At 42.2% G+C, this 26,997-nt stretch overlaps 1 protein-coding gene and 1 long non-coding RNA gene across 14 annotated transcripts in view; one reads left to right on the plus strand and one right to left on the minus strand.

The window, feature by feature from the left end:
• RBMS1 (RNA binding motif single stranded interacting protein 1) overlaps positions 1-8,246 on the plus strand; it is a 206,540-nt gene extending 198,294 nt beyond the window's left edge. For 8 of the 13 annotated variants that reach the window (XM_082395366.1, XM_082395363.1, XM_082395367.1 and 5 more), the window contains exons 10-15: positions 343-390; positions 1,286-1,336; positions 4,645-4,755; positions 5,694-5,774; positions 7,088-7,172; positions 7,977-8,246. In XM_082395366.1, coding sequence (XP_082251492.1) covers positions 343-390; positions 1,286-1,336; positions 4,645-4,755; positions 5,694-5,774; positions 7,088-7,165 — 369 coding nt within the window. In that variant the 3' untranslated portion in view covers positions 7,166-7,172; positions 7,977-8,246. The remainder of the gene's footprint in view (positions 1-342; positions 391-1,285; positions 1,337-4,644; positions 4,756-5,693; positions 5,775-7,087; positions 7,173-7,976) is intronic. The other 5 variants (XM_082395370.1, XM_082395360.1, XM_082395359.1 and 2 more) reach the window with 2 other exon arrangements.
• A 2,153-nt stretch (positions 8,247-10,399) lies between these two features.
• On the minus strand, positions 10,400-26,388 carry LOC309630296. Its single transcript, XR_014245581.1, has 2 exons — positions 22,170-26,388; positions 10,400-20,898 (listed from the first exon to the last, which is right to left on the minus strand). It is a non-coding gene; the product is annotated as an uncharacterized lncRNA (long non-coding RNA).
• Positions 26,389-26,997: the final 609 nt, after the last annotated feature.

Here is a 26,997-nt window from a genome sequence, read left to right on the forward strand (position 1 = left end):
TGCTTAAGGAAGAAAATTGGATTAGATGTCATGACTTCCTAACCCCGTAATGATATAAGCTATTAGATTATTAGGACCACTGGAATTATACCCAAAATGGGTGCATCTGGCCCAAATTGGGGTCTATAACGGGAGCTGCTCGCCTCCCCGTGATTTATTCAGTGAAGGCCTTGCACTCGTGTTGGAGCAAGCCTTTCTCTGCTAAACCACTATATGCTCATACAATTGGATTTGAGAAATTGGCATCTGCAAGAAACCACCAATATCCCAATGGGGAAAGGCTGCAGTCCAGATAACTGAAATGTTAACAAGGCAGAAGCACTTAACTTTGGTCTGCCTTAGGTGGCAAAGGAAACCAGAGAAAACAAGTATCGGGGCTCTGCTATCAAGGTAAATCATAATACATTCTTCCCCCATGACTCTTCCCCATATCCTCTCTGTAGAACCTCTGAAGTTAACAGTAGCGGATGAGATACAGGAGGGTTTTGTTCTCAAGAATTAGAGGCAAACTTATTTTGAAATCACATAGTCTCAGGAAAGCTCTGGGCATCAAGAAACGGGCTGATAGTCTTTCTCTGGGGTGGCAGAGACTACACATGCTTTCTTTCCTGCCACAGAACCTGACTCTCACGTCTTACTCCTCAATCCAGAGGGTCTACTGTAGAGATGCCCTTTTGACTGTAGATGTCAGGATCTAGTTACTGAAGTTTAATTTCCTAAATCTGGATTTCAGATTTTTATGTTTCACACTAACTAGAAATTGTTGACTGCCAGACAAGATTTCTGAAATGTAATGTCCTGGGTATAAAAAGGGGGTTGAACTTGATTATTCTTTTTAAATAAGCACATACTTTAAGGATTAGTTTCTAATAAGATGTGCTGGAATTAATTCTCATTGCTCTGTATTCCTAAAGCACCTACGTTCATATCTTGATTGTAATACTTTTCACTATTTCTTTGAGTTGTTTACTTGTTTATCTCCCTTGCTTATTAGACAGTAAATTTCTTGAGGGTGGGGCCTATGTCTTCCTTTTTCTCTTTGGTGCTTGACACTCAGGAAATACTTTTTGAGTGGGCAAATGGAACTTGGTTTTAAATAATCATTTCATCCTATTCAGAGTGACCAGTTTGTCAAGAACCCTAACTGCCTTAATCTTTTTAATCATTGATAGTATTGTTTCCTTATTTTCCTTCTGTAGATCTTAACATGATTAAAAGAGCTCTAGAGAAATAGGTAGCACTCTAATGGAAATCAATGTTTCTTCCAAAATCCTTCCTTTTCCAGGTGCAAAGCCCTTCTTGGATGCAGCCGCAACCATATATCCTACAGCACCCCGTAAGTTTTTCATCTTAATGGCTTTGTAGTTTATAAGTAAGCTATGTATACGTTAAAAACCATTCTCTGGGTTGAAACCATTTGCCCAAAGATGGTGTAGGATTTGGGAGATTTTAAATATGAAATATGAGAATGAGTTCATTATAAAACTTTCACTCACCTTGTCTTAAATCAGTGGTTGACCTTAAGTCGAATTCACAATCCATGAGAACTTAAACGTAGGAGATTGTTCCATTGGATGTTTAAATTTTAAAGTTTTAAAATTGCTAAATTTTTAACCATACTTAGGATGAAATAGCTCTCATTTTTTACATTCTGTTGAATGCAAATATAAAGTGTTCAAAATTGACCTAGAGTTTTTCATTAGTGTTAGCCTCTCCATGGAAATTATAAAAACCCTAAAGTAGTAACACCGACTTTGGTAAATAACAAAGGTGATTTCTTTAGTGACACGAGCATGTGTTGTACTTATGTATATATTACATTTTTTAAATTGAGTGAGTTACACTTCACCTTATTAGGTAGTATAGTTAATGTATTTTTCAGAGATACATAAAATCCAGTTTGTGGAATTAAAACATGGGTTTAAAAGTTGAAAAATAAAGGTGGAGAACAAAATCACAAAAAAGACCAAGAATGCCTAATGTAATAATCTAGATGCTTGCCATGAGGAGGCCGCAAATTTGGCCTAAGCTTTCTAGTAACCAGTGCAAAATGGGAATCTTAATAAGCAGTACAGTTCACAGTACTTATAAAACGGATCAGTTGCTTAGGAAAAGCACACTGTTTTTGGCCTTAAAATGAGATGGGAATTTCTCTCAGGACAACTTCCTAAAGAGGAGATTATGCAGTGTTAGGCCAGGCATGTGAAACAGCAAAACAGGGACACATTCTGAACAGGAAGTTGCTGAGATGACTTTGAAGAAGCAGATAAAACATGTTTAGTTGATAACACAGGAGAAGAGCTCTCTGATGCTATATGTATGTGTGTTGTGTGTCTGTATAAACATACACACGTATGTTTCTACACACACACATCTGCACACGTACACCCACAAAGCCACACAAACGCCTATGGCAATCTGCATCCCGGGTACTCTGTGCTGTCCTATTGGGGAATGCTGGAAATCAGCTCACTTTTCATTTGGGGGCTTCCTAGTACAGTAGCTCCTACAGATGAATGAGGAAGAGGAGCAGGAAGCTCCTTCTGCATATTCTGGGCTTTTGAGTCATTTCCATGTTACCACACACTTTTTGATGTTGCACGTTAAAAATTTTAAAGGAAAAAATTTCTTATGAAATATATTAATAACAAACTACTTCTGACATGAATCTATATCCTTTGGGGGGGAAGGGGTCAACTATTACAGACAGAGGCAGACACATCTCTGAGTTGAACAACTTTGAGACAGTAGTGGTGTGTGCAGAAGGCTCCTACCTGAGGATTCATTCCTTCTCCCCACCCAGATTTAGACTGCCTGCAACCAGCATTAACGCACCTGCACACCAATCTTCGCCCTCAATTGTGTATCAATTTATCAGTAAATAACAGTGTATTTAAGGGATGAGTCAGGTACAGTGATACCAAAAACCTAACATTAATATTTGTAGGGTGTATCAGAATAATTGCATCCTCAGGTAATCAGGTGATAGCAAAAGTGAGAGGAATGCTATAATCCATAAGAATATTACAATTGGATAAATTAGAGAAAATGCAAAAATCCAGAAATAGAACTAATCGAATTTCATACACAATTAATGTACCATTAAGTAATCATTAAAAATGATGATAATGACAGCAAGGCAGTAAGGTAAATATTTATAATGGAATGTTAAGTTATAAAGCAAAACCCAGGGGCTTCCCTGGTGGCGCAGTGGTTAAGAATCCGCCTGCCAATGCAGGGGACACGGGTTCGAGCCCTGGTCCGGGAAGATCCCACATACCATGGAGCAACTAAGCCTGTGAGCCACAACTGCTGAGCCCGTATGCCACGACTACTGAAGCCCATGCGCCTAGAGCCTGTGCTCCGCAGCAAGAGAAACCACCACAATGAGAAGCCCACGCACCGCAACAAAGAGTAGGCCCCGCTCGGCGCAACTAGAGGAAGTCCGAGCACAGCAACAAAGACCCAACGCAGCCAAAAATTAATTAATTAATTAATTAATTTAAAAAAAAAAAAAAAAGAATCCGCCTGCCAGTGCAGGGGACACGGGTTCGGGCCCTGGTCCGGGAAGATCCCACATGCCGCAGAGCAACTAAGAGCATGTGCCACAACTACTGAGCCTGCGCTCTAGAGCCTGCAAGCCACAACTACTGATCCCACGTGCCTAGAACCCGTGCTCTGCAACAAGAGAAGCCACTGCAATGAGAACCCTGCGCACCACAACGAAGAGTAGCCCCCGCTCACCACAAGTAGAGAAAGCCCGTGTGCAGCAACGAAGACGCAACGAAGACCCAACACAACCAGAAATAAATAAATAAAATAAATAAATCAAAAAAAAAAAGCAAAACCCAGGATATGAAATAGTTCATGCGCCCTGGTTGCAACTCTGTAAAAACATGCAGAGACCAGAATCTGGAGAGTGCTACCCTGACCATGCTAACAGCTGTGTATTAGAGACAGGCTGGGTTATACGGGTGATTTTTTTCACCCCTCCTCTCTCTTTTTAACTATATTTAATTTTATTTTTGATGACCAGAATTTTTTCAAATGAAATCAAAGATTCTAAAATTGGATTATTAATCATATCTGAATCTGCTTCCCTCCCCTGGCACCAAATTGCAGTTGAAAGTTCTGAGAAACACTGAGTGAATGAAGAATGTGATCTTGATCCTAACAGCCTGACCTTGAATCAAATGACTATTTTTTTAACATTTTTGAACGAAACACTGTATTTAGAATATTCAATATAGTATATTGTTTTGTGGCTGCATGAAACATCAACTGTCATTTACTTTAAAAAAAAAAATTAAGCATTTTGTAACCCTGGCCAGCCAAAAGTAGTTTGCGTTTCCTGTCACACCCCATAGTTCTCCTGTGGACTAGCTTGCTTTACAGTTAACTGAAAGTAAAGGGAGAGGTATTTAACCAAAGGATTTCTGTGAAGTGGGTGCTCTTTTAAAAAGTCTCAGGAAGCACAATCTAGACCATTTATAAGAAATCATGACACCATTTGCAAGTTTGAGGGCAGGTTATTTTAGCTTCGTGTTCCTCAGTAAACTAAGGCATTTCCTTTGCAAAAGGTGGTTCCAGAATCTGCACTCCCTCCCTCAGTTTGTCTCACTTCCTCTGTCTCCGACTCCCCAGGGTGCCGTGTTAACTCCCTCAATGGAGCACACCATGTCACTACAGCCCGCATCTATGATCAGCCCTCTGGCCCAGCAGATGAGTCATCTGTCACTAGGCAGCACCGGAACAGTAGGTGGCAAATTAATATCATGTGTCTCAGCAAACAGAGGAGGGTAAATTAATTCCGCCTGTGTCTTCCTTATCAATTATAGACTCTGTAATGTCAGAGATTATGTCTGATCCCCTCTCTCCTTCCCACATTGCCTTTCACATAGTAAGTACTCAGATATTTCTTGATTAATTGATGAACTAAAAGCCTGTCCTCTGGGTATCTGTCTCTCCTTTATCAGAATATAGCATCCATACAAGACCACTTCTAGCCCTAACGACTAGTATCGTTCATTCACACTGGCAGACCTGGTCTCATGAAGCAAAAAATGAAGGTGATTCATGGCAGTCAAGGCAGGGAATTTTTACTCACTTATTTCTTCTTGTATGGATTTTGGGGGCACTGAATCACAATCTTAGTATTGATTTATTTCCTCCAAATCCAGGGACTCAGTTGGGAATTGGGGTTGAACTAATCCCAGATTCACTTCCAGGGTTGATATGTGTAGTGTTTAGATGGTCAGATGGCCAAAGGCTTTTAATGGAGACCATATCGATGGTAGCTTAAAAGAACAAAGGGTAGTATTTTCCTGGCTTACGTTCACAGCCAGCAGAAGCAGCTTGTAAAGGCTAAGCCAGGGCCACACACATCCAGTGAGAAACCTCTCCTGCCTTCGGAGAAGGATGACTGTCGGCATCAGGAAAGCAAGGGTCCATTTCCCATTTTTCAGTGACCTGCTAAAGATGTAATAGGTCATTTACTTCTTGGGTCTCCACCTATGGAAACAATTCTAGGTACTGGTTCAGGGGGCTGCTGGAAACTCATGAGGTCCTTTGAGAGAGAGACCTTCTAGAATAAAATAGCATGTTAGTGATGCTGAATTACCGAGGACGAGAAACTGTAGTGACCGTCGCCCGTGGCTCGTCGTTGGCCATGCTGACTGTATTCTTCTTTTCAGTACATGCCTGCCACATCAGCTGTGCAGGGGGCCTACTTGCCACAGTATACACACGTGCAGACGCCGGCGGTTCCTGTGGAGGTTGGTATAGACTGTCCAGTGGCCATTCTGGCAGTGAGTAATTTCAGAAATGGGTTAAATAGAACTCAAAGAAGAATCAATCGAAAGTCAGACATTTGCATAAAGAATCGAGTTGAGAGGGAGTCTATGCCTAGAGTTGTTTTCAACTATGAAATATTCTCTGCATACAAGTTAGTAAACAGCATCCAAGCCACACCCCCAAGACTCCCAGAAATACTGATATTTTCTAGGCTTGTAGCACATTTCATACCCCTTCAAGGCTCTATCTTGTCTCCTGTAAAATGACGCTTACAGGCAAATTAAGATAAAGCTGGAATTTGCAATCCTAGTACCAAAGATTATGTCAATAATAATAATTACAAAAATTAACTTGTTATCATTAAGATACTTGAAAAAAAATGTTTCAAAACTGTAACAGGGATGAGGAACAAACCATACCTGTTTTTATAGAGACTTAGTAGAGCTAAATAACTCTTAGTTCTTGTTATGGAAGATACTGTTATGATATTGATATGGAAGAAGTCTGACATTTGAATTCAAGTTGGACAGAAAGCACAGTGTTTTCCTGCAGAGTACCCTTGAAATTCCAAGGAAATTCATCAACCCAGTCGATCCCCCCCCTGCTAGGCAGATCCCATAGGTTCCAATTCCAGAAACAACCCTAGGACTGTGGCTGGATTACAGGGGAGGTGGGATGTGTTTTGTTTTGTTTGCTTCTAAATGATTTAAATTTGTGCAATTACTGATAACCACAGTTATCAGAACCCACAGTCCCTTATCTGCAATGCTGGAACAAACAAATCTGAAACGAAAAATTTTCCTTGTAACTACTTTAGCAAAAAACCTGACCTGTGACAGAACCCAAGCTGAACTGATGTAAGACAAGATCTTTACCCCATTTACACTGCATATTCATACCTTTCAGCACAGACCTATTAATGTGTTTGATTATGAGGTACAGCCCTAGACCCCACTGGGTATAGTCTCTGATGTACAGCATATGCATACCATGTTTCAGATTCTAAAATCTGAGAATACTGAATTCCAAGTCACATCTGGCCCCCAAAGGGTAAGAGATTTGTTTGGTAAATTGCAGCTTGATATGAAGAGGCAACTCATAAAAGTTAAAGGAGGTTCTTTGGGTCTATCAGACATTTTAACTTCTTAGGGAAATAACTTTGAAGGCTCTATGTGACATTAAGAAAATCACTTTTAAGGAGTGCTTGTTTTTAAGATGTGGGACTCAGTCCGACCTAGGTAACAGAGTTTGGATTTCTTTGCTCACATGTCTCATCTATTCTGCTTTGTTGTAGGAGGCGAGTGGTCAGCAGCAGGTGGCTGTAGAGACGTCTAATGACCATTCTCCATATACCTTTCAACCCAATAAGTAACTGTGAGGTATGAGAGAAAGGTCTCCATCACTATAGGGCTCAAGTCAAGGAAAGTCTGATTCTTGTATCAAAATGGTACTTTAAACAACTCAGGTCTGGTCACACTGCTTCAGTCATGGCCAGGGAATCCAATGTTACTGAAATGTTAAAATCAGTGATTTTGTGGATTTGTAGATAAGTATTCTGTCCAAAAATAACAGTGCCTTATATTGAAGTCAAATGTATATTTACTCTCTCTTCCTCCCTACCCAACCCCCACCAAAAGATTGGTAACATAATCAGACAGCGCCAGGTACCAAATTCGTCCTACAATACATTTATATATTTTTTTTATATTATATATATATATTATATGTAATATATATATATTGTTTTAATGCTCACAAACTAAAGGAAATATAGCATAAGATTTTGCTTAATCTAGCATTACAAGATTAGCAGTATATTGACTATGAATCTAATATGGCTATCCTTAGATTGAGAGATTGCTCTCCCAGCTCCCACTTGGACCACGGATCTCAAAACTAGTCACTCTGCCATGCAGATTGCAGTAAAACAGCTGTGTGGAACTTAGAACACCTGGGTTTCTGGATTGCTCTGGTGAAGTATGTTGCAGGTCCCAGATTTGAAAGGTGGACTCGGGGCATAGAAAGTGACCTCAGTTCCAGAGTTTGCATTTACTGGCCTACCACCAGCAATGAGCAGAGCCTTTCTCAAACACATATCTTTAAAACAAGAAAGAGATGACAAAGCTCTGGTATATTACACCAAATGTACAAAAGCTTTTTTTTTTTTTATTTTTCTCTTCCAGGTGTACAGAAGGGTGTGCTTAAATGAAGAAGGTTGTGAAGGCTGAACAATCATGGATTTTTCTGATCAATTGTGCTTTAGGAAATTATTGACAGTTTTGCACAGGTTCTTGAAAACGTTATTTATAATGAAATCAACTAAAACTATTTTTGCTATAAGTTCTATAAGGTGCATAAAACCCTTAAATTCATCTAGTAGCTGTTCCCCTGAACAGGTTTATTTTAGTAAAAAAAAAAAAAAAAAAAAAAAAAAAACCAACAAAATACAAAAAGATTTTTATCAAATGTTATGATGCAAAAAAAGAAAAAAAAAAAGAAAAAAGGAAAAAAAAAAGAAAAAGAAAACTTCAATTCTCTGGGTATGCACAAAGACCATGAAGACTTACCCAAGTGCATGACCGGATTCTTGTGGTTTTGTTCATTTTGTGTTTCGTTTGTGTTTTTTTCAGCTGTATGAAATGGGCTTTCTGATGTTTAAATAGTCCAACTTCACCCCTGGTGTTCTGTGCTTGCAGTGTGAGTGTTGCCGCCAGTGTCTCTTTCCTTAGCTTTCCGTTTTCCTTTCCACGTAGTGTGAAGTGTCTTATCCTTTTCTATGAATTCCAATTTGCCTTAACTCTTTTGATGCTGTAGCTGTTTCAGTAAAAGTTAGTTCAAACTAATGATGTAGAATGCTTTGACCAAATGGGCTGGTCTATTATGCCTTGTAAAACAGCAGCATAGGGCTTTTAAAAGGTAGTCAATAAAAGTTGCTGAAATTTTGGCTTTTTTAAATATGTAGTAGGTGTTTTTAATGATTTTTCACATAATGTGTAAGGTAGTGAAATGCAAGAAGGGAAAACTGTTTTGTGTGAAACACATTTTCTGACTGGGGAACTTTTAATAGGGTAAATTGTTTGTAAGGCTGTACGCCAAGAGTTTCCTCTGATAGTTTGACTGATTTAGGATATCTGCTGTATGATGCAATGTAAAGTCTTTTTTGCCTTTTTTTCAGGAAAAAAAAAACAACTAACTTGATGTTCTAGATTTAGTGTAGGTAGCGTAGGGGCAGGGGGTGGGGGGAGGGGAGGGAGTCACCGAATGTTCTGTCCTTCCTTTATACTAACGATAGTGCTTTAGAATGAGAATGACGCCTGAGATCTGGCAAACCGAAAAAAAAAAAAACACAAATGTTGCTATTGCAATGAAATGGCAAAAGCTAAAAGTAAGGATTTATCTTCAAACATAAGCTGAGATATGAATAGAAGCAAAACGATTGGCTACTAGCTCTCTCTATCACGTAAATTTGAGAAACAAAAATTACTTGGCACTTTTAAAGGTAACTTCACCAAAGACCGAAGAGCCAGTAACCAGTAGCTCCAACTTGTCTCAGCATCACATCTTCTGTGCTCTTTATTTTTGCCGGACCAGTTTGCGGTTAGGAGAATGTGCCTTTTTTGTACCTTTGGATTTAGGTTTTATAATTTTAATTGATGTATGGACACACACAAACAAAAAAGCATGAAGGAAGATTTGGATCCAAGCAGTGCCACACTTTACATCATCACTACAAGTGTTAAGTGTAAAGAAAAACCAATTTTGAAACTATGAAATTCCTGATTCATAAATACACAGTTATTTCTACTTTAGTACATATAAGATAATTCACTGTTATTAAAGCTCTTTTATTAAGACAATTGCATACGTTTGAAAAGCAATGGTAAATTAAGTTGTCTTCCAAAACTGTGTACTTGTCTGGTCAACTGTGTGTGATCAGTTATCTACCTCAGAGTCTACTTTCTTTTGTGCTGGGACAGGTTGCTGGCCCTCCCTGTTTCCACAGACCAAATCCTTCCTAGCTCAGGAGCTAGGCCTAAGCAGTTATTTCTTTCGAGTATTTTTTAGTTCTTAAAATTTATGCTTGTGTTTGATTATAGATGTCAGTGACATTTCATAGTTTCAAAAGTCCTTGCTGCTCTGAGAAGTGTAGATTCTAGTGAAAATTACATAGTCATAAGAGAAGTGTGTTTTTGTTTTTGTTTTTGTTTCCTTTTTTAAAGTTGTGGTATTATTGGTTCTATGCTCCCTGGAATATTACTGCTTTGTGAAAGTCCAGACTGAACGCAGCACCCTCTTTGTACCTAGTACATTATAAACCTGGGTCTCTCACTACTTGATATTTTTGCATTAGTTAAGACAGAAATTTGATAACTCAGTTAGAGGGGAGGGGAAATCTGCTGCTAGAAATGTCTGAACTAAGTGCCATACTCGTCTGGGTAAGATTTGGGAAACATAACCTCTGTACATAAAAAAAGAAAAAAAATCAGTTAAACATCACATAGTAGACAGCCATTAAATTATAAAAAAAATTAATTTATGAAGAAAGACCTTTTGTACAGATTGAAAAAAAAAGATTTTCATAGAGATATCTATATGATCAAGAGAGTTAATTTTTTATTTTTGTTTTACTAGTGCCACAAACTTGCCAGTGGTAACTTATTTGTCCGGTTCAAGATAACTCTGTAGTTTTCTTTCCTAGGACTTGTTGTTAAACGCCAAAAAGACATTTTTGAACTGTACATTTGATCAGATTGTTAGCTTTTTCTGTTTTATTTCTTTTGAGAACCTTTGAATAAAAAACATCTGAAATTTTATTTTTCCTGTCAATTTTTTTGAGATTAGATTAAATGTATATCAGAATTTCATTTCATTTCTGATCTCTTCTTTCAGCTCAGTGGATTGGTTTGAAACTGAGTTGAAAATTATTTTCAGATTCAATATGTACTCGAAATACATTTCCTTTAAAAGAACTGGGAAAAAACCTTCCCACCCTGTTGTTTTTGGTTATTTCAGTTCATGTACAGGGACAAGCATTAGCTCACCATGTTTCCTCTCAGCAAAGTCCCCCTTTGGTCTGTTCTTAAACACCAACGAGCCAGGCCCCTCTCCTTCCTCCTTCCTTACTGCTACCTTTTGACTGTGGCAATGTCATTGCCCAGCAAGGAGGACAGAATAAAAACAGCATCCCCATCTCTGGTAAACAAGCTCACGGGTAAGGATTTCAAGGTGATCTTATCCCTGCCTTGATGCCTCTGGCCTCCTTTAGTGACCTTGTTTGGCTGTTCCCAGTAGGAGGCTCTGGTGGTGCAGCATTCATGGGGCAGAGACTACAGCTGTCTTTCCCACACTGACATGCTTTATGGGAGGCTCTTAGTACAAGAAATTGACTCTTACCCAAGGTAAATGAAATGTTTCAGTGTAGTTGTAAAAGTTTCTTTTTCTGCTGCCCAGTGGCTCTGTCCTGATGAAAGGAGTGCGGGAGAAAAATATCCATAGCCTCCATTTCTGTATGCCTCTTCCGCAGTGTGGACGATGGGATATGTGAATTAGATACATGGGGTTTAGAGCATTTACCTTGCCAGAGCCGAGAAAGCCCCACTACTCACTGGCTCTTTGAGAAAAGGGAACCCGGTCCTCTAATGATAACCAGTGCCTCAGAGAGAAAGATGTCGGGGCAGGAGCAAAGTGTAGTCTCACTGAGACACACGCAGGCTGCCAAGAATGTAAGCTATGTGGCCTCGTGTTCTGTCCCAGCCTCACACTGTCCCCATGCTCCTTCATAGGACCACTGACCAGAGGCAGGAAAGAAATACTGCTGGGCACCTTAGGTTTTGTTAACCTTATTTTTGTTCTCTTATTTTAAGACGGCTTATGTCATTGGAGTCCTGGGACATCCGGGGGCTGTCGTTCACACACAAACTGATAAACACTTTTTCAGAGCACCTTTTCTGTCTGTGCAACAGGGCTAAGCAAGCCAGAATGCTGATGGATAAAAAAGAGCTGTCGCTCACACATAGAAAGAGGACCTGTGGCACCTTTGGGGATCAACCCCCACCGTGCTAAAATGTTGTGGCTCCTCGGGTCATGGTCAGGGGTCAGGACTCCCCCTTTGTCTGAGATGGCCTGGGTCCAAGGATCGGGGAGGAATTCTTGCCTGGAAAAGAGGGAGGAAGCTGGCAGCGACTCCCGGGCGTGCATATTTCTCTCTCTCTATGCACTGGGATGAGGGAGAGCAGTGGGTGGACAGGAGCCCCGTTTTCTCCCCACCATCCATGCCCTTCAAGAGCAGTGGCGCGAGGTACATCCGCTGGAGCATGAATTCCGCCTCCTCTCAAATTTCACAGATGCTGGTTAAAAATTCACTAAGAGGAAGGTAGTGCCTCCCAGCCTGAGTAGGGGCTCAAAAATGTGCAGATCTGACAACGATAGTCTCATTCCACCAGAATAGCCAAAGAGGCAAAGATGCAGCTGCCTTGGGAGAAAGGTCACAGACCTGTCACCACCACCTTCCTTCACCACCCCCCGCCCTTGCATGAAAATCTTCAGAAGATGGCAAGTAGGTAGGGAGGAAAACTCAGCCCAGGGTTAAAGAAAAACCGGGCAGCTTCTTCCCCTGCAATAGCAATGTGATGAGATAAGCGCCCCTCGGTAGTGGCGGGGAGCGGGGGAGGGGTGGCCGCAGGCAGCCCCGGCAGGTGGCGCTGGGGAGCAGGGCTGCGGGGCAATGCTCACGGGGCCCAGCGCAGCGTCCTTGGTACGGCTGGGGAGGCGGTGCCATGCGCCCATCCTTCCTGTGGATGACCTCGGCCAGGCGATGGAATTTCAGCCCTGTGGGATGGCTCCGGAGGAGTGTCTCCTGTCTTTGGACGTCCTGTCTTGACGCTCTGGGTCTTTTCAGGGCCCGGGAGTGTTCTCACTTGAGCCACTAGAGGGAGGATTTTTGCCGTCCTTCACCTGCAGCTGTGAGCTTGAAGGCAGGCGACCCGGGCCTCGCAGGGGGTGCTCCCGGTGGAAATCGAGGATCCCCAGGCACACACCTCTGGGGATAACAGGGTACTCGAACTGCGGGTCAGTAGTAAGAACGTTGCCCGATGCTGTCAGCTCCCTCCTGAGAGCGTTGTTGCTCAGACGGGGAGTAACTTACATGTGACTTTTAAGGCTCAAGGAAGGGGTTGGGGGCAGGGAAGGAAGTCAAAAGCCTTGCCAGACCTCATGACTGCAGGCGCAAGAAAGTGCTGGCAGGTCTCTGGGCTGCTCAGAATTGAAAACAGGTGGCTTTGGATTAAATACAAACTTTAATGCTATTATTCCTTTTGTGTGTGTGTGTGTGTGTGTGACTGAGATTTGATCTAGGTTATTCCACTGCTCATTGACACCAAATACGGATCATAAACGAGACTACAGGTATCTCCTACCCTCTAGTATCCCTGAAACCACTTCCTCTCCTTGAATACCTCCAGTGACTGGGCACTTCCCACCTCTCTTGGCATCCTGTATCTTTTTGGAACTGCTCTCAAACTTGCTTATGGAGTCAAATTTGCGTCTTTGTAATTTCTACCTGTCAGCCTTAGTTCTGCCAACTGAGATGCCACAGAATAAGTCCGTCATTCCCATTCCTGAAAAGACAAAAGCATAGTGACAGACGACACATCAGTGATTGCCAGGAGTTAAAGGGGAGAGGAGGATGTGACCATAAAGGGCTAGCACAGGGGTTTGGGGGGGATGATGAAACTGTTTAATATCCTGATGGTGGTGGTTACACAAATCTACATATGAGCTAAAATTCATAGAGCTGTATACCCCAAAATTCTATTTTAATGTACAGCCATTTATTCAAAAAACTTTTAAAAAAATGAGACAAGTCAGTCATTTCTCAAATGTGGAGAACTCCTGGCTCCACAAATCTTCTCTGGGCTGAACATTCCTTGTGGCTTTAACTGTTACTCTTCAGCTCTGGCTCACCATCAGGTCACCCTCCAGATGCACCACAGGTGACTCAAAATAAAACCCAGAACCCCAGGAATAGCCTGGGGCTTCACCTGTCTCCCCGGCTCAACCCCATCCGTCTGCTGCAGGTGAAATGGTCTCCTTCTTGACTTCCCAGTTCTTAAAGCTTGTAGCCAATTAAAATCCCTGTTTCTTTCTCTTTTTTTTTGTCACAATGATTAATTATAATAGACATGCAATGGAATATTACGTAGCCATTTTTAAATGAAGACATTTTCACAGCATGAAAAATACTCAGGATTTAAGGTGAACAGAAACTCTCAGACACAGAACTGTAGATATAGTATGCTCATAATTATGAAGCAGTATTTAAGTATAAAAATGAGGAGGAGGTACTTCAAAGTGCTTAGCTGTGGGTGAAAGGGTTATGGAAAGTTTGTGTTTTCTCATTTATACTTTTCCAAATTTTTCTAGTTGTCTACAATGAAAACATTTTATAATCAGGAAAAAAAAAGTTTTAAAAGAATGTTGTCAGATCATCCTAAAATTATGCAAGTTGCTATGTTCATTATATTCCAATTCAGCACATTCAACTAATTTGTTTTTTCCATTTAAAAGATACTGCACCAGACATCAGAAGACACAAAGAGGACATGATGTGGTCCCAGTCCTCAAGGAACATTCTTGTGAGGAGACGGTGTATAAATGACAATAGTTCAAGAAGTAACAAAAGTGTGATCTAAATAAAGAACTTTGGGAGCGCTGTGAGGGGCCCAGGCAGCATAAACGCTCTCTCCTGAGGTTCTTGTCAGTTTCACATTACCAACCACTTAGTTCCTTTCTTACTGATCAGAATTTACTCCAAAGCAGCCATTTCCTCACTAGTTCCTCTGCCTCCTGACAGATGAAATTGTCGGGCAGACAAATGAAGTCTTTGGCAGCTCTGCCCTTGCCAGAGTGGAACTTGGAGCAGATGTCCAAAGAGTTGACTTCTTTCATCACTCCTGCTCTGAAAATATTGGGATGTGTAACAAGAAAGTGTCATCTTGTTTTGTTTTGTTTTGTTGTAAACAATCAGGGTGTAGGATACTTTTTCTTAATAATGTCATCTTCTTTAACCTACCTCGATCAGATGTTCTGCACACACCAGATTGTGGATTTGCAAACACCTGTGTAGTTTTCTGACCGCCTCCCCCGCAACCTCCACTATAGTCTTGAGAACTCATGTTTATTACTTTCTTCACAGAAGTCTAGCCAGCAATCTCTTCATATCCACTTTGTTACACATTGCTTTGACATGTGCAGGAATAATACGTATATTATTTCCCTCAGCTTTCACTCTCCCAGCGATTCGTCTGTCTCTGTTTTACAAACCTTTATTTTTACAAAGGTTTGAAGCAACTTACCAGAAACACAGTAAAATAAATGTAAAAATCAGGGCTTGAGAAGTTAACAGTGAAAAGAGATAAAGAGAGCACAGAAAGTAGCTCTGCAAGCCAAAAGGCCTCCATCATCCCTATAGTTGAACCTCAATGATTTTGAGTTTCCTGGCAGCCAAGGTGAAAAGGGAGAAAAGTACATATGTCTATAGCTTTTATTTTCAAAGGGAGCAAAGACTACCAGATCCTCTGGGAAAAGATAGTATTTACTAGATTTCGATAGGAGCTCCTGCAGGCAGCACTGGACAGTGTCTTCCGCCACCTTTCTGTGCCAATACAATCGCACTTTCCCAAGGTGGTTTCAGGTAGGGCCTCTGAATGAAAGTCAAGGACAGCATCCCAAAGCACCACTCCGTGAAAGTTACTCTGGAATGCTATAGAGCCGTAAGGGACGTTTTCAGTTAAGCCTCTTCTCAAATGTTCTTAGGCGGTATACTTCATCCCTCTCACCAAGCCCATTGCTCTACTTCTGAAGGACAAAAGTCTGTTTTGCAACAGCACAAACATTCCAGGTGCTCCTTTCAAGTCCACGTTCAGATCCTCAAAGGAAAAAGAGGTGCCAGGCCCAAGTCATCCTGCGGCTTACTGAGCACTCCCAGTGATGCCAAAGGCCCTGTCGTGTTTCTTCCATACCACTGGAAGCAGCAGCTCGGGGACAAGTGGCTGGGCTGGCTCGTTTGGTCAGGCACTTGCTGCTCTGTGGCAAGGCCTGTGAGTTGGGAAGCAGGATCATGGCACTTCCCATTACCTAAGACTGCAGCTTTCCAAAGACTCTCAAAATTAATAATGCTTCTCTATTTTTTCATCAAAGGACCCTTGAGAGGTGAGGAGAAAGCATAGGGAACTCCAGGGATGTCGAAGCACAGCTCTGTGTGGCCCACTGTGAACACAAAATTTCTCATGTTTTCTCAATGGGAAGCTTGTGTTTACTTTATAACATCTTCCTCTTTTCCCCCGAAGTGGTTGTGCCTTTGAATTTATTTCTTAATTTTTAAAAAAATTTTGAAACACGAAAATTGTAAGTACAGTACAAAAAAGAAAAAAAAACCTTTTATCTTGATATATTTGAGAGCAAATTATCAACCCAAAGCTCCATGACCCTCTACAAACAAGGACATTCTCCCATATGACCACAGTACAACCATCAAAATAAGGAAAGTCACGCTGAAACATCACTAATTATTCCAGTAATGCCTTTGGAGTAAAAAGATCCAGTTCTAAAATCACACAGTGCCTTTAGTCATCGTGTTCCTTTGGTCTCCTTCAGTCTAAAATATCTCCTCGGTCTTTAGCTGACTTTTGTGATTTGGACACAATTGAAGATTCCAGGCCAGTTACTTTGCAGAGTGTCCTCAGACTGGTTTGTTTGATGTTTCTGTGTGGTTCTGCACCTTTTGCGGGAATATCACCAAAGTAGAGCTGTGTTCTCGCTGCGTCCCGTCGGGAGGTGCGTGATTTCAATTTGTCTCATTATCAATGATGTTCCCTTTGATCACTTAATTAAGGTGGTGTCTGCCAGGCGTCTCCCCTGTAAAGTTACTCTTTCCCACTTTGCAGTTAATAAGTAGTTTGTGGGGAGATGTTTTGGAACCATGAAAACGTGCTGAACTTCCTCAAACTCCAATTTATTCATTTACTTATTTCTATGAGTATGGACTCAGGGTGTCCTTTTTGTTCAATGGATGCGAATCCGTAATCGTTATTTGTTTTGATGCTCAAATTGTCTCTAACTTGGCCAGTGGGAACTCCTGCAAGCCACCTTCCTTGTTTTTAAAGATGTGTCCCCATTATTCTTCAAGAAACTCCTTGCTTGCTGGCCCTACCAGACGTGCCAAGCTGGCCTTGTACTTGCCCTGGTCCGGTCCTAGATTCAGCCATTTCTCCAAAGAGTCCTGGTTCCTTTTAGCAGAGAACGGTGTTTAGAAGGTAAGGTTTGGGCACTAGATATACTCATTGCTACTGACCTGTCACTGTTCTCCAGCCCCGTCAGTAAATAGGGATAAGGAGTGTGTGTGTGGGTATAGGCGTGCAACACACACACTTATATCTGTATTTTCTCCATGATCTATACATATTGAAAAACATACATCTGCATCCATACCTCCAAGTCCTTTCCAACACGACAGCATTCATTTTCCCTTACTTGTAATTCTCTTTGCTGACACCAAGGAACCTGGCTCCCGACATCCTTGATCTTGTACTCATTCGATCAGATCCCCTGTCTGTGACCAACCTCCCATCTCTGACACCGTCTCAGCAGGACAGACACCTCAGCCTTACTCTCCTGCTCAGGCTCTCACACCTCACGCTGCGTGGGAGTCTGGGGTGGCGAGGAGGTTAGTTCTCCTCCTACCCTGCCCAGAGGGAGATGGAACCGTATGTCAGGGGACAGGGGTCATTCTGCCGTAAGAGGGTGAGTGCTCTCCAGAGGAAGGGGGCCTTTTGTGATGCCGTACATTTGCCCCATGAAGTCTGCTTTCCTCCCACTGTCAGATGGAATGCGGTCAAAGTTTTGAAACAGAAAGTTGAAGAACAGGAATGTGTGGAAGTGGAAAACCCAAAAAGGAGACATAAAAAGAGACATGGAAGGATGGCAGAAAGAAGAGAAAGAAGGGAAGAAGGAAAGAGCAACTTAGAAAGGGACCTAGGTAGGAAAACAAATATTAGACAGTTTGAGTGGAAGAGAAAAAGAAGATAAAAGGAACTCCGTTGATTGACATCACCCTCGAAAAGCTGTCCCCCAAGGGCCTGGTAAACACGCTGGTCTCTCACAAGCTCTCAGACACCGAATTTGGTGTGTATTAAGTTAAAGAAACAGAGATGTTTCTAAGATGCCTGCACTGAGTTGCCATCTCCGAGGCCCCAAATCCCACATTTTGCAGAAACTCCAATGCAGCAGCCCCCTGATCTCCCCAGATATTTTTCCAGCGCCTCGCAAGCGAATCTAGTCCAGCGTCACAAAGCGCGGGGTTACTTTCTTACCAAGTTGAACCATCTCATTACCCGTGAGTTAATTCTGAAGTCTCTGAAATAAATGCCTTTGAGTTTTTGAGAATAGAAAGAGCTACAACCTATTGTGGTCATGGAGAAAGAGTGAATTCACCGATCTAAACCGTCTCATGTCTCTTTTCCTCCAAGTGGGCCTCCCTGCAGCAGCGGCCAGGGTGATGTCTCCACTCCCCTGCCTCCAGTCCCACCTCATCCTACTGCGATCTGGGCTCTGCTGCCAGCTCTCCACTGCGCCATTCCCATCCCGGCTGGACAGGCACCTCCGATTCCCAAGTCAGAGACCTCTCAATCCTGATCTGAATGAACTCTTGGCTGCATTTGTCACTGTTGACAGGCCTCCTCTTCTTGAAATTTCATTCCCCTGCTTGAAGTTCTTCCACAGCCCAAGTCTAAAATGCCTGGATCCCCCAGGACCTCATTTCCACTGGCTTTGGGACCTCACCTCCAGCCACACCCCATCTCGAACCTTAAAATCTCAGAAGCGTTCTGTAATCTGCACCTTTGCCCCTTCTTGTCTCGCTCCTAGGATGGTCTCCTCCACCTGGATAACTTCTATTTATCCTTTGAGAGTCAACTCAGTACTTAAACTCCTTGAGAATAATTAGGCAATAAATAACTGCTTTCTTTTGAACTTTTTTTCAGTTGTGAAATAAGCTTAGAAAAGTGCATACACCATAGATGTACAGCTCAAAGTCTTGTAGCAAAATGAGTACCTGGACCTCCACCCGAGTTGAGAAATAGAACACGGCCCCCTCCCTAGATGCCCCGACAGCTGTGCCTCTCGACAGTCATCAACTCCTCCTTCAGCTCAGTAGGTAACACTCCACAGACTTGATGTGATTCACCTCCTTGCTTTTCTTTATGATTGTATCACCTAAATATGCTTCCCTAAAACCTAGAGCTTAGTTTCGTCCATATTTGAACTTTATATAAGTGGAATCGTGCTTTCAATATTTCGTTGTGTCTGGCATCTTTTGCTCAATATTGTATCTTGAAGATTTAATCGTGCATTTTTGCTTAGCTGTAATTTATTTTTATCATTGCATAGTATTTCATTGTATAAATATACCAAAGTGTGTCTATTTTATTTTTGATAGACGTGGGAGCTCTTGACTGTTCTGAACATGCTATGATGAAAATGCTCGGCGCATCTGTGCCTGTATTTCTGCAGGGTATATGCCCAGGGGCGGAGTTGCTGGGTCATGGGGTATGCCTAGCTTCAGCTTTACAGGATAATGCCAAAATGTTCTCAAAGTGGTCATCACAGACCCTAAGATTAGATGAAATAACTGTCTTTCGTGCAAAGAATACCTCTACTTGCGATTTAAAACAAAACAAAACAAAAACAAAAACAAAAACTAGTAGCAAGGGTCCAGTGGGTGAGAGGTGAGTATTGACAAAGATCAGCAGGGAGGGTGAGGAACCACAGCGGAGGGGTCTAGCCCTCACGGGAAGGGGAAGGTGCAGGGTCAAGGTGTAACCAGTGTACAATCCCACGTACAGCTGTGTTGGCCTCCCGCTGTAAATGCTGAAAAAGAGCTCCCCTCCTTTCTCTGGAAAAGAAGGAACGGGGCTTGACTAAGCAAGGATGCCATTCATTGTCATGGTGCTCTGGCACTGCGGATGTTGTTTCCGCGGTGTCCATGGACACCCAAAGCAGCTGTGGATCAGACCAGGTTGCTCCTGGGCCAGCCCCCCTCACCCTCCGCCCTACTTCCCACTGGATCCCACCCCTCAGCCTCAGGAATGCTCCTACACTCGTGGCCCAGCAGTGGCTCTCATGAGTCTCTCCCAGTCTCAGCCCTTCCAGCCCAACAGCAGACTCATGTTGCCACCACCTGAGTGGGGTGTGGAATGTTCTCCTTCCAGACCTTTCACTTCTCAATCACCGGTAGCACTCAGCGATCACTGAGAGGGTGGGGCAGGTGGAGGTGGTTCCTCCGGGCATTATTCTGAAGCTGAGGCTGAAGGGGTACCCAGGTGTCCTTCTCTTCACTGTATGGAGAGGTTGGGACCATGTTTTAGTCTTCACTGGGTCCTTCCCTTTCCCCAGACCACTCCGGTGCCCAGCAGAGTTCCTCACACACACCTACCTAACCTAAGTTGGTCACTTACCCAACCAGCAGCTTTGTAACAACTGGGGACACAGGAGGTACACTGTTCCTAGAACTCCGTACTGCACCTGCCAGAAAATGGTCAAAATGACCATACAAATCTACAATGACTATGCGAATGGCGCCCCCGGAGTTGTGTAGAGCACAGCTTTCTCGCCGTAAGCCGCATTCTGGCTGATAGATAAATAAAATCCGGTGCTTATATGCAAATCTCATGTTTGTCAGTAATCCCAAACTCTTAAAATGGGGTTACCAGAGTGCTAACAAGGAACGATTATCTAAATGACATTAATGGCTCCCTTTAGGTGGAAGATCCACCAAATTGTTATTTAAGTTCAAGTCAGCCAGAAAATGCCAGCAAAGGGGGATTGATTGATTTAATAAAAGAGGCAGTGATAAATTCTTCTGTAGCTTAATGATTCTTCCCATGTGAACTAGAGGGAAACCAGTTCGCAGGGTATAGCAGACACGACATCAAAATCTGTCCTTCCATTTCTTCATGGTGAGGGGCTGGAACGAAGGGCTGGTGGCTTGTCGACTCTGAATCTGGGTCCGTGATAAGGGTGGCTCCCCAGGGTCCTGCAGAGGGTGCTTCGCTGAGGACGGCGAATGGTGAGCTCATAAAAGGACCGCTCAGTCCAGCTGAAGCCTCCTTTCTCCAATTTGTCTGCCCACAGGGATGTCTTTTTCTAATTTTTGCAAGGACTAGTGCTGTGTAAGATTTTCAAACTGTTTCCACAAACCCAAGGCTCATAACAGCATTTCTGTGAAACTAGCATCTCTTTTGCAATCCACAAGGCCAAACACCCTGGTTTATCTGGCTTCTTTCCTTCTTTCTATGTTAAATTATTTATAACACTATAGGTCAACGAAATCTCTGTTTTCTAAGTTCAGCGCTGCGAGCCGGGTGTTCTCTGTTTGCTCCTCCAGATTACTCTTTTTTAACTCTCTGTGTCTCAGGAGACTGACCTTCAGGATGGCATCAAGCTGGCTCCCTTGCCTCTGGCTTCCATCTGGGGTTGGCCAATGTGAGGTACCTGCAACCAGTGGGCTGGAGGGTTGATTAATCAAGGTTTATTGCCCAGGCTTCCTCCCTGTGGCCCACAGATTGGCAGTGTCCCCATCACAGGTTGAATCGTGTCTCCCCTAAATCCATATGTGAAGGTCTGATCCCCAGGACCTCAGCATGTAACTGTATTTAGAAATAGGGCCTTTAGAGAGGGAATTAAGTTAAAATGAGGTCATTAGGATGGGCCCTAATCAGATATGACTGATGTCTCTATAAGAAGAGATTTGGACACAGATACACGCACAAAGGGAAGACCATGTGAAGACACAGGGAGAAGACAGCCATCTATAAACCAAGAAGAGACACCTCAGAAGAAGCCAACACTGCCAACACCTTGATCTTGGACTTCTAGCCTCTAGAATTGTGAGAAAATAAATTTCCGTTCTTTAAGCTGCCCAATCATGGTACTTTGTTAGGGCCTTCTACCAAAGTCACAGGTGCAGACCCTGCTCCCTGTCCTAGAGCCACAGTTCTCTCCATGGCTTGTGTCACCGCTCCCTCCCGGGACTCCAGGCTTAGGGGAAGGAAGAAAGGGCTCCCTGCTGTTGCTGCTCTATCGTGGCTGGTTTCCCTTTGCTTTTATTATGATATGATATAATATAATATAATATAATATGCTGTCTTTATCAAACCCTCTTCAATTACCCCATTTGTGTGCATCAGCGGTTACTTGCCAGAACATAGACTCATCCACCTGTTTCCAGCAATTTGTCTGGGTTGTTCCTAAAATGTAATCCTACCCAGCAGACCCAGACCAGAACGGTTCATCAGGTGAGATGAACCCTTCTGCCATCTTACCACGTGAAAAACATTTTCTGAAATTTCCAACGGCGACAAGAAGCTCTTAGAATATGCAACCTAGTGGTGAGCTCTTCGTAAATAAAGACGCCACATCGGTCTAGCCCAGGAAATGCTGACATCGTTGTACCAGGGAGTGAGAAAGTGACTGTCCTGAAAAAGAAATTCATGCTATGGAGAGAACACTCTGGAAATGGATATTTAGAATTGTTTCCACCATTGTGTAAATCGCTTCTGAAAACAATGTTTTCTCTGTTAAAAATTCCGATAAATACACATTGTAAAAACTTGGAAGTAGGAGTTAAAGAAATTATTTAAAAACCTTTCAAATGTATAATTTCAGAGAGCTTTGAGCATATCTCTATCTATCTATCTGCTATCTGCAAAAATGGTGCTTCAGTGAGGCTTCCTTGCCTTCTGACTTTCTCTGGGTTTGGCCAATTGGAAGCACTTTTTCATTAGATTATAAGAGCAATTGATTGATGACAAAAAAGATGGAAACTTATTAATAAACTTTCATCAGAATCTTTGCCTGGTTAGTGGATGTGGCCAGAAACATGTCAAGATGGAGTCATTACAGACAACAATGTGCTTCTTGCATATCTTTGTAGCATTGCTTTTAGACACAGTAGTCACTAATCAGGTACCAAAATAAACTGTGCTTAGAATCAGACTTTTGAATCAAATCACAAAGTGGTAATGCAAGCTTTTCGAGTGAAGCGTATAAATATAAAATGAGCATACAATGTTAATAGCTAGTGAAAGCAAGAAGGGCTTTTTTTTGCCATCCAGAAAACAAAGAACTTAATATTGTCTCACCTTAAAAAGCATTCTCTTTGTTTGTTTTTAATTAATAACGTATTAGTTCAATAGTACATGTGTATCTATAAACAAATAACAGTATTGGGAGTATCTGCTTAACATCTTTTACTGATTCTGGTGAGGCATCCAAAAAGTTGGAGACCACTGAGCGTTCAAGCATAAGGGGCTGCAAAAGAAAAATCCACTGTATCTGGAATCTTAGAACTTGAGGTTCACAGTTCTATCTTGCTCAAACTGACTTCAAAGCCAGCGAAGGGGGAAAGCACAGAGGAATGCTGTGCCCGAGGGACAGCCAGCGCCACCCAGCCTCCCGCCCGAGGCAGGGGAGTCCTCCGCTCCTGGGGTAGAACTGCCACCTCTCAGACAGTTTGGAAATATTTGGAATGTAGTGGGAGGCCCAAGGGACCACCCAGTAGTAAAACCCGGAGGAAAGCCTTCCAAAAACAACAGAGGGCAGAATGAGAGTAGCTCCTCCCCAGTTCCACCTCCTGGCCAGGACCATGCGAGAACGGTCCATCTTCCTGCATTCCTGACTGTCACAGAGGCTACGAGCCTTGGAAATAATGCTATCACAGTTGCAATGTTTGGAGGTGACAGAAAACATCCTCGTCACGTCAGAGAGAATAGCCGTTTAGACTAGACTACGGGAAAATGCCCCTGGCACTCAACTCAGCATGCCTTCTCTCAAGTGCCACCAGCAAAACAAGAACCCAGCTCCAGGCAGAGCTCTGGACCATATGTATGCCTTTCAGGAAAAAGGCTATGAAAATACATTGATGGAGTGGAGATGTCATTATGTGATTTTGAAATCAATGCCACTTCCCAGCTGTTTTTTGTTACTGTTTTTACAGGATGCCTCAGTGATTAAAATTAAAATGTGGTTACAGAACAAGGGACCCAGAGAGCTGTTCATTTCTCTGCATTCCTACAAAGGCATCCTGCTGTTTCCAGCTTTTCTCCTTAAAGGCAGGGTGAATTTAAATCGGCTGCTCAGCACTGAAGGATGCACCAGAGCAGTTTCATCTCCCTGTAGAAGCCTCTAGAGGAGATTATCTGAATGCTTGAAGAAGCCATTCTTCTTTACAATTATCCAAAAGAAGTAAGGTGATGTTAACAAGACATTCTTTCTGCTCCCCACATTCAGAGCTGTAGCTTTGTGTCTTAGATACTGGTGATTTGTTGTAGTTTTGTTTTTTAAGTCCATTCAGTGGTGGTCTGAGTAGAGATTAATGGGATTTTGTAATCTAAGTGAGGTGAGCTCATTCCTGAGTTTTGCTAAACTCTACTATTCAGCCTCCTGCTCAGCTCACAGGGGACCTTCTAAACCCCAAGAGCCTCCAGCTGAATGGAAGCACAAACACTCTGGCCCGAGCCACACTCGGTGGAGCCAGAGCTGGCAGATGCTGCCATTTTACATGACGGTACCCTCCAAACTGGATTTGCCTTCTTTTCACTCCTACAAAGAATAAGAAGCCCACATGGTCCCAAATTATTTTCCAAGATGACCTTCCAAATGGATACCTGGGGCCTCCAAACTCCCTCCTACCGGGGGGTGTCTTTCATTTTCTCCACACACCATGCTCCAGCAAAACCAGACTTCTCACCTTGAAGAATGAAGCACATATTTTCATCCAGTCGGCTTTTTGAAGAATGAAGCTGAGACCTTGATTTACTGTGGTTTGCCTGCCCTGCTCTATAATGCCAACAGATGACTGGGCCTTGTGGCAACCTTGTCCTTCATGTTTTGTGGCCAGGGCCATTCCTATCTTGGCTGGAGAGCTAAGAGTGGAATTTTAACTATGAGTTTCCTTGTGTTTAATAGGCTCACGTCAAAAGGCCGCATTCTGCCTCAGATATGCAAGAACAACTTCCACTGGCGTTACTCATGTATCTCTGAGTTTAGTTAAAATACTCCAACACTTGGGCACTATTGAAAGACATTCTTCTTCTTGTTTAATTGCTTTAATGTGCATGTGGGAGGGTGAAACAGCACGTGGAAATTAATCAAAAATTCACTCCGTTCTAGGTAATGTTTGGTTTTTTAAGGGAACAAAGCCATTTGGACTATCCCGCTAATCAATTCCATCATTGTACATACCAACCACGGAGCCCCTCCAAGCTACTCTTGGAGGCCTCATTAGCCCAGACCCATCTGGTTATTTAAGGGGCAGCTGTGATAGAATGAAGCACACAACAGGTCTGGACTCAAAATAGGCAAGATCAAATTCCAGCTCTGTTAATATTGTACCGACTTGGGCAAGTCATTTAATCTTTCCCAGCATCTATTCATCTGTAGACTGTTGAATTTACAAGGTTATTGTATGAATTAAATAAATAATGGGTGTTAAGTTTGTTTTTTATTCAAAAGTATTTTGCCTGATATAAAGGCAAAATAGGTAACCTAATAAACAAAAGCCCAATAATTATGGAGATAGTAAGGAGAGACTGACTTATGGTCAAACAATGGTAGAGCAAGCATAGATTGGTATAACTCCTTTGGAAAGTAGTTGCAATGCATACCGATAACACTAAGCAGATAAAATTGTCTTCTTTGATCCAATAATTCCACATATGAGAATTTGTCATTGGAAATACAAAAACTAAATAAATAAATAAGGGGAAACCTTTGTGTGTAAAGCTTTTCTTCATAGCATTTTCTTTTTATCATGGGAAATAAGTGGAAGCAACCTAGATTTTAAGTAAATAAGGAAATGTTTAAGTACATCATCACATGCTTAGATGATACTTAAATTCTTACAGTGTTAAATGAATAAAAATGGATTCAAAATACATATTCTGTATGATCACATACAGAGTCATTTGTACCAAGGAAACATAAGCATTAACAAGGACTGGAAGGAAATAGGACAAAATTTCCAACAATAATGGGTAGAAGAAAACCAGAAGATGCTTTGGATAAAAGCACTGTATGAACTTTTGCCCCTCTTTGCATTCGTAATACCTTATACATAGATGGCACTCTGTACATAGTAAATGAATTTTTTTTAAGTATTATACCTTAGCTCCTAATTAACTAGAACACTCGGCTCAACTAACTTTCCAATTCATCAAAGCTTTACCTTAATTAGCCCTGCAAAATAGTTTTGAAATATTTTTCTCTGGTGGTTTGTTCTTATTTTTCCATCCAGCTATCTGTAAGATCATAGATATTCAGAAACTAGCACATTGGCATTTGGTCAAATAGCAAAAGCTTGGATTCAGTCATTGAGTGTCACAAGGCGCAACATCAAAGGAATTTTCCAACATCGCTCCCCACATACAGCTGGGCCCATGTCACTTGATCCTAAAGAATGCCAAGCAGTGCACAGCGGGTGGTGACCGCTCATGGCAGGGGAGCCAATGTATATGTTTCCCTCAACAGGAAAATGGGTGCAAGCCTAACAAGCTGCGGGTTGGGGGGAGGGGCTGGAACGGGGGCCACTTTAAGTGTAGACAGCAGTTTTCAGAGAAAGTTCATCAGCATTGTCATAGTGAGTTATGCACAAGGAGGGAATGCAATAAATAAAACCTCATTAATTTACAGAAGTAGAACCAAAGCATCCCAAACAGGCAACGACATGAATATTCGGTTCTCGGAGCCACTGGAAGTAACATTTATTGCCTTCAGGTGAGAGCCACCTTTAGTGGCTTTCTTTTGAAATAACATTATAAAATACCATTTTGTATTTCTAGCACGTCCTATGGGCCTCTCTATGGCTCCTTTGGGAACAGCGCGCCATGCTCAGCCTGCAATGGAGTTTTCCACCCGGGAAATGGAAGCTAGCCTGTGTTGCGGCAGTCCACAGAGGAAATGGATTTTGCAGAGAAGGAATAATATCTCTAGGGCAGAAATTAACTCAGTCTTTGAATTTCAAATAGAAGTGTTTTCTCACTGCTGAGTTCACCTAAAGAGCAAAAGAACAAACTTGCACCTCAATTACAGGAAAGGAAAAGCCCCCTGAAGGCTCATGGGATCACAGAAGGTTAGAAATGAACAGTACTAATA

Source organism: Balaenoptera borealis (assembly GCF_965194805.1).
Source record: "Balaenoptera borealis genome assembly, chromosome: 6".
Classification (NCBI taxonomy): Eukaryota; Metazoa; Chordata; class Mammalia; order Artiodactyla; family Balaenopteridae; genus Balaenoptera; species Balaenoptera borealis.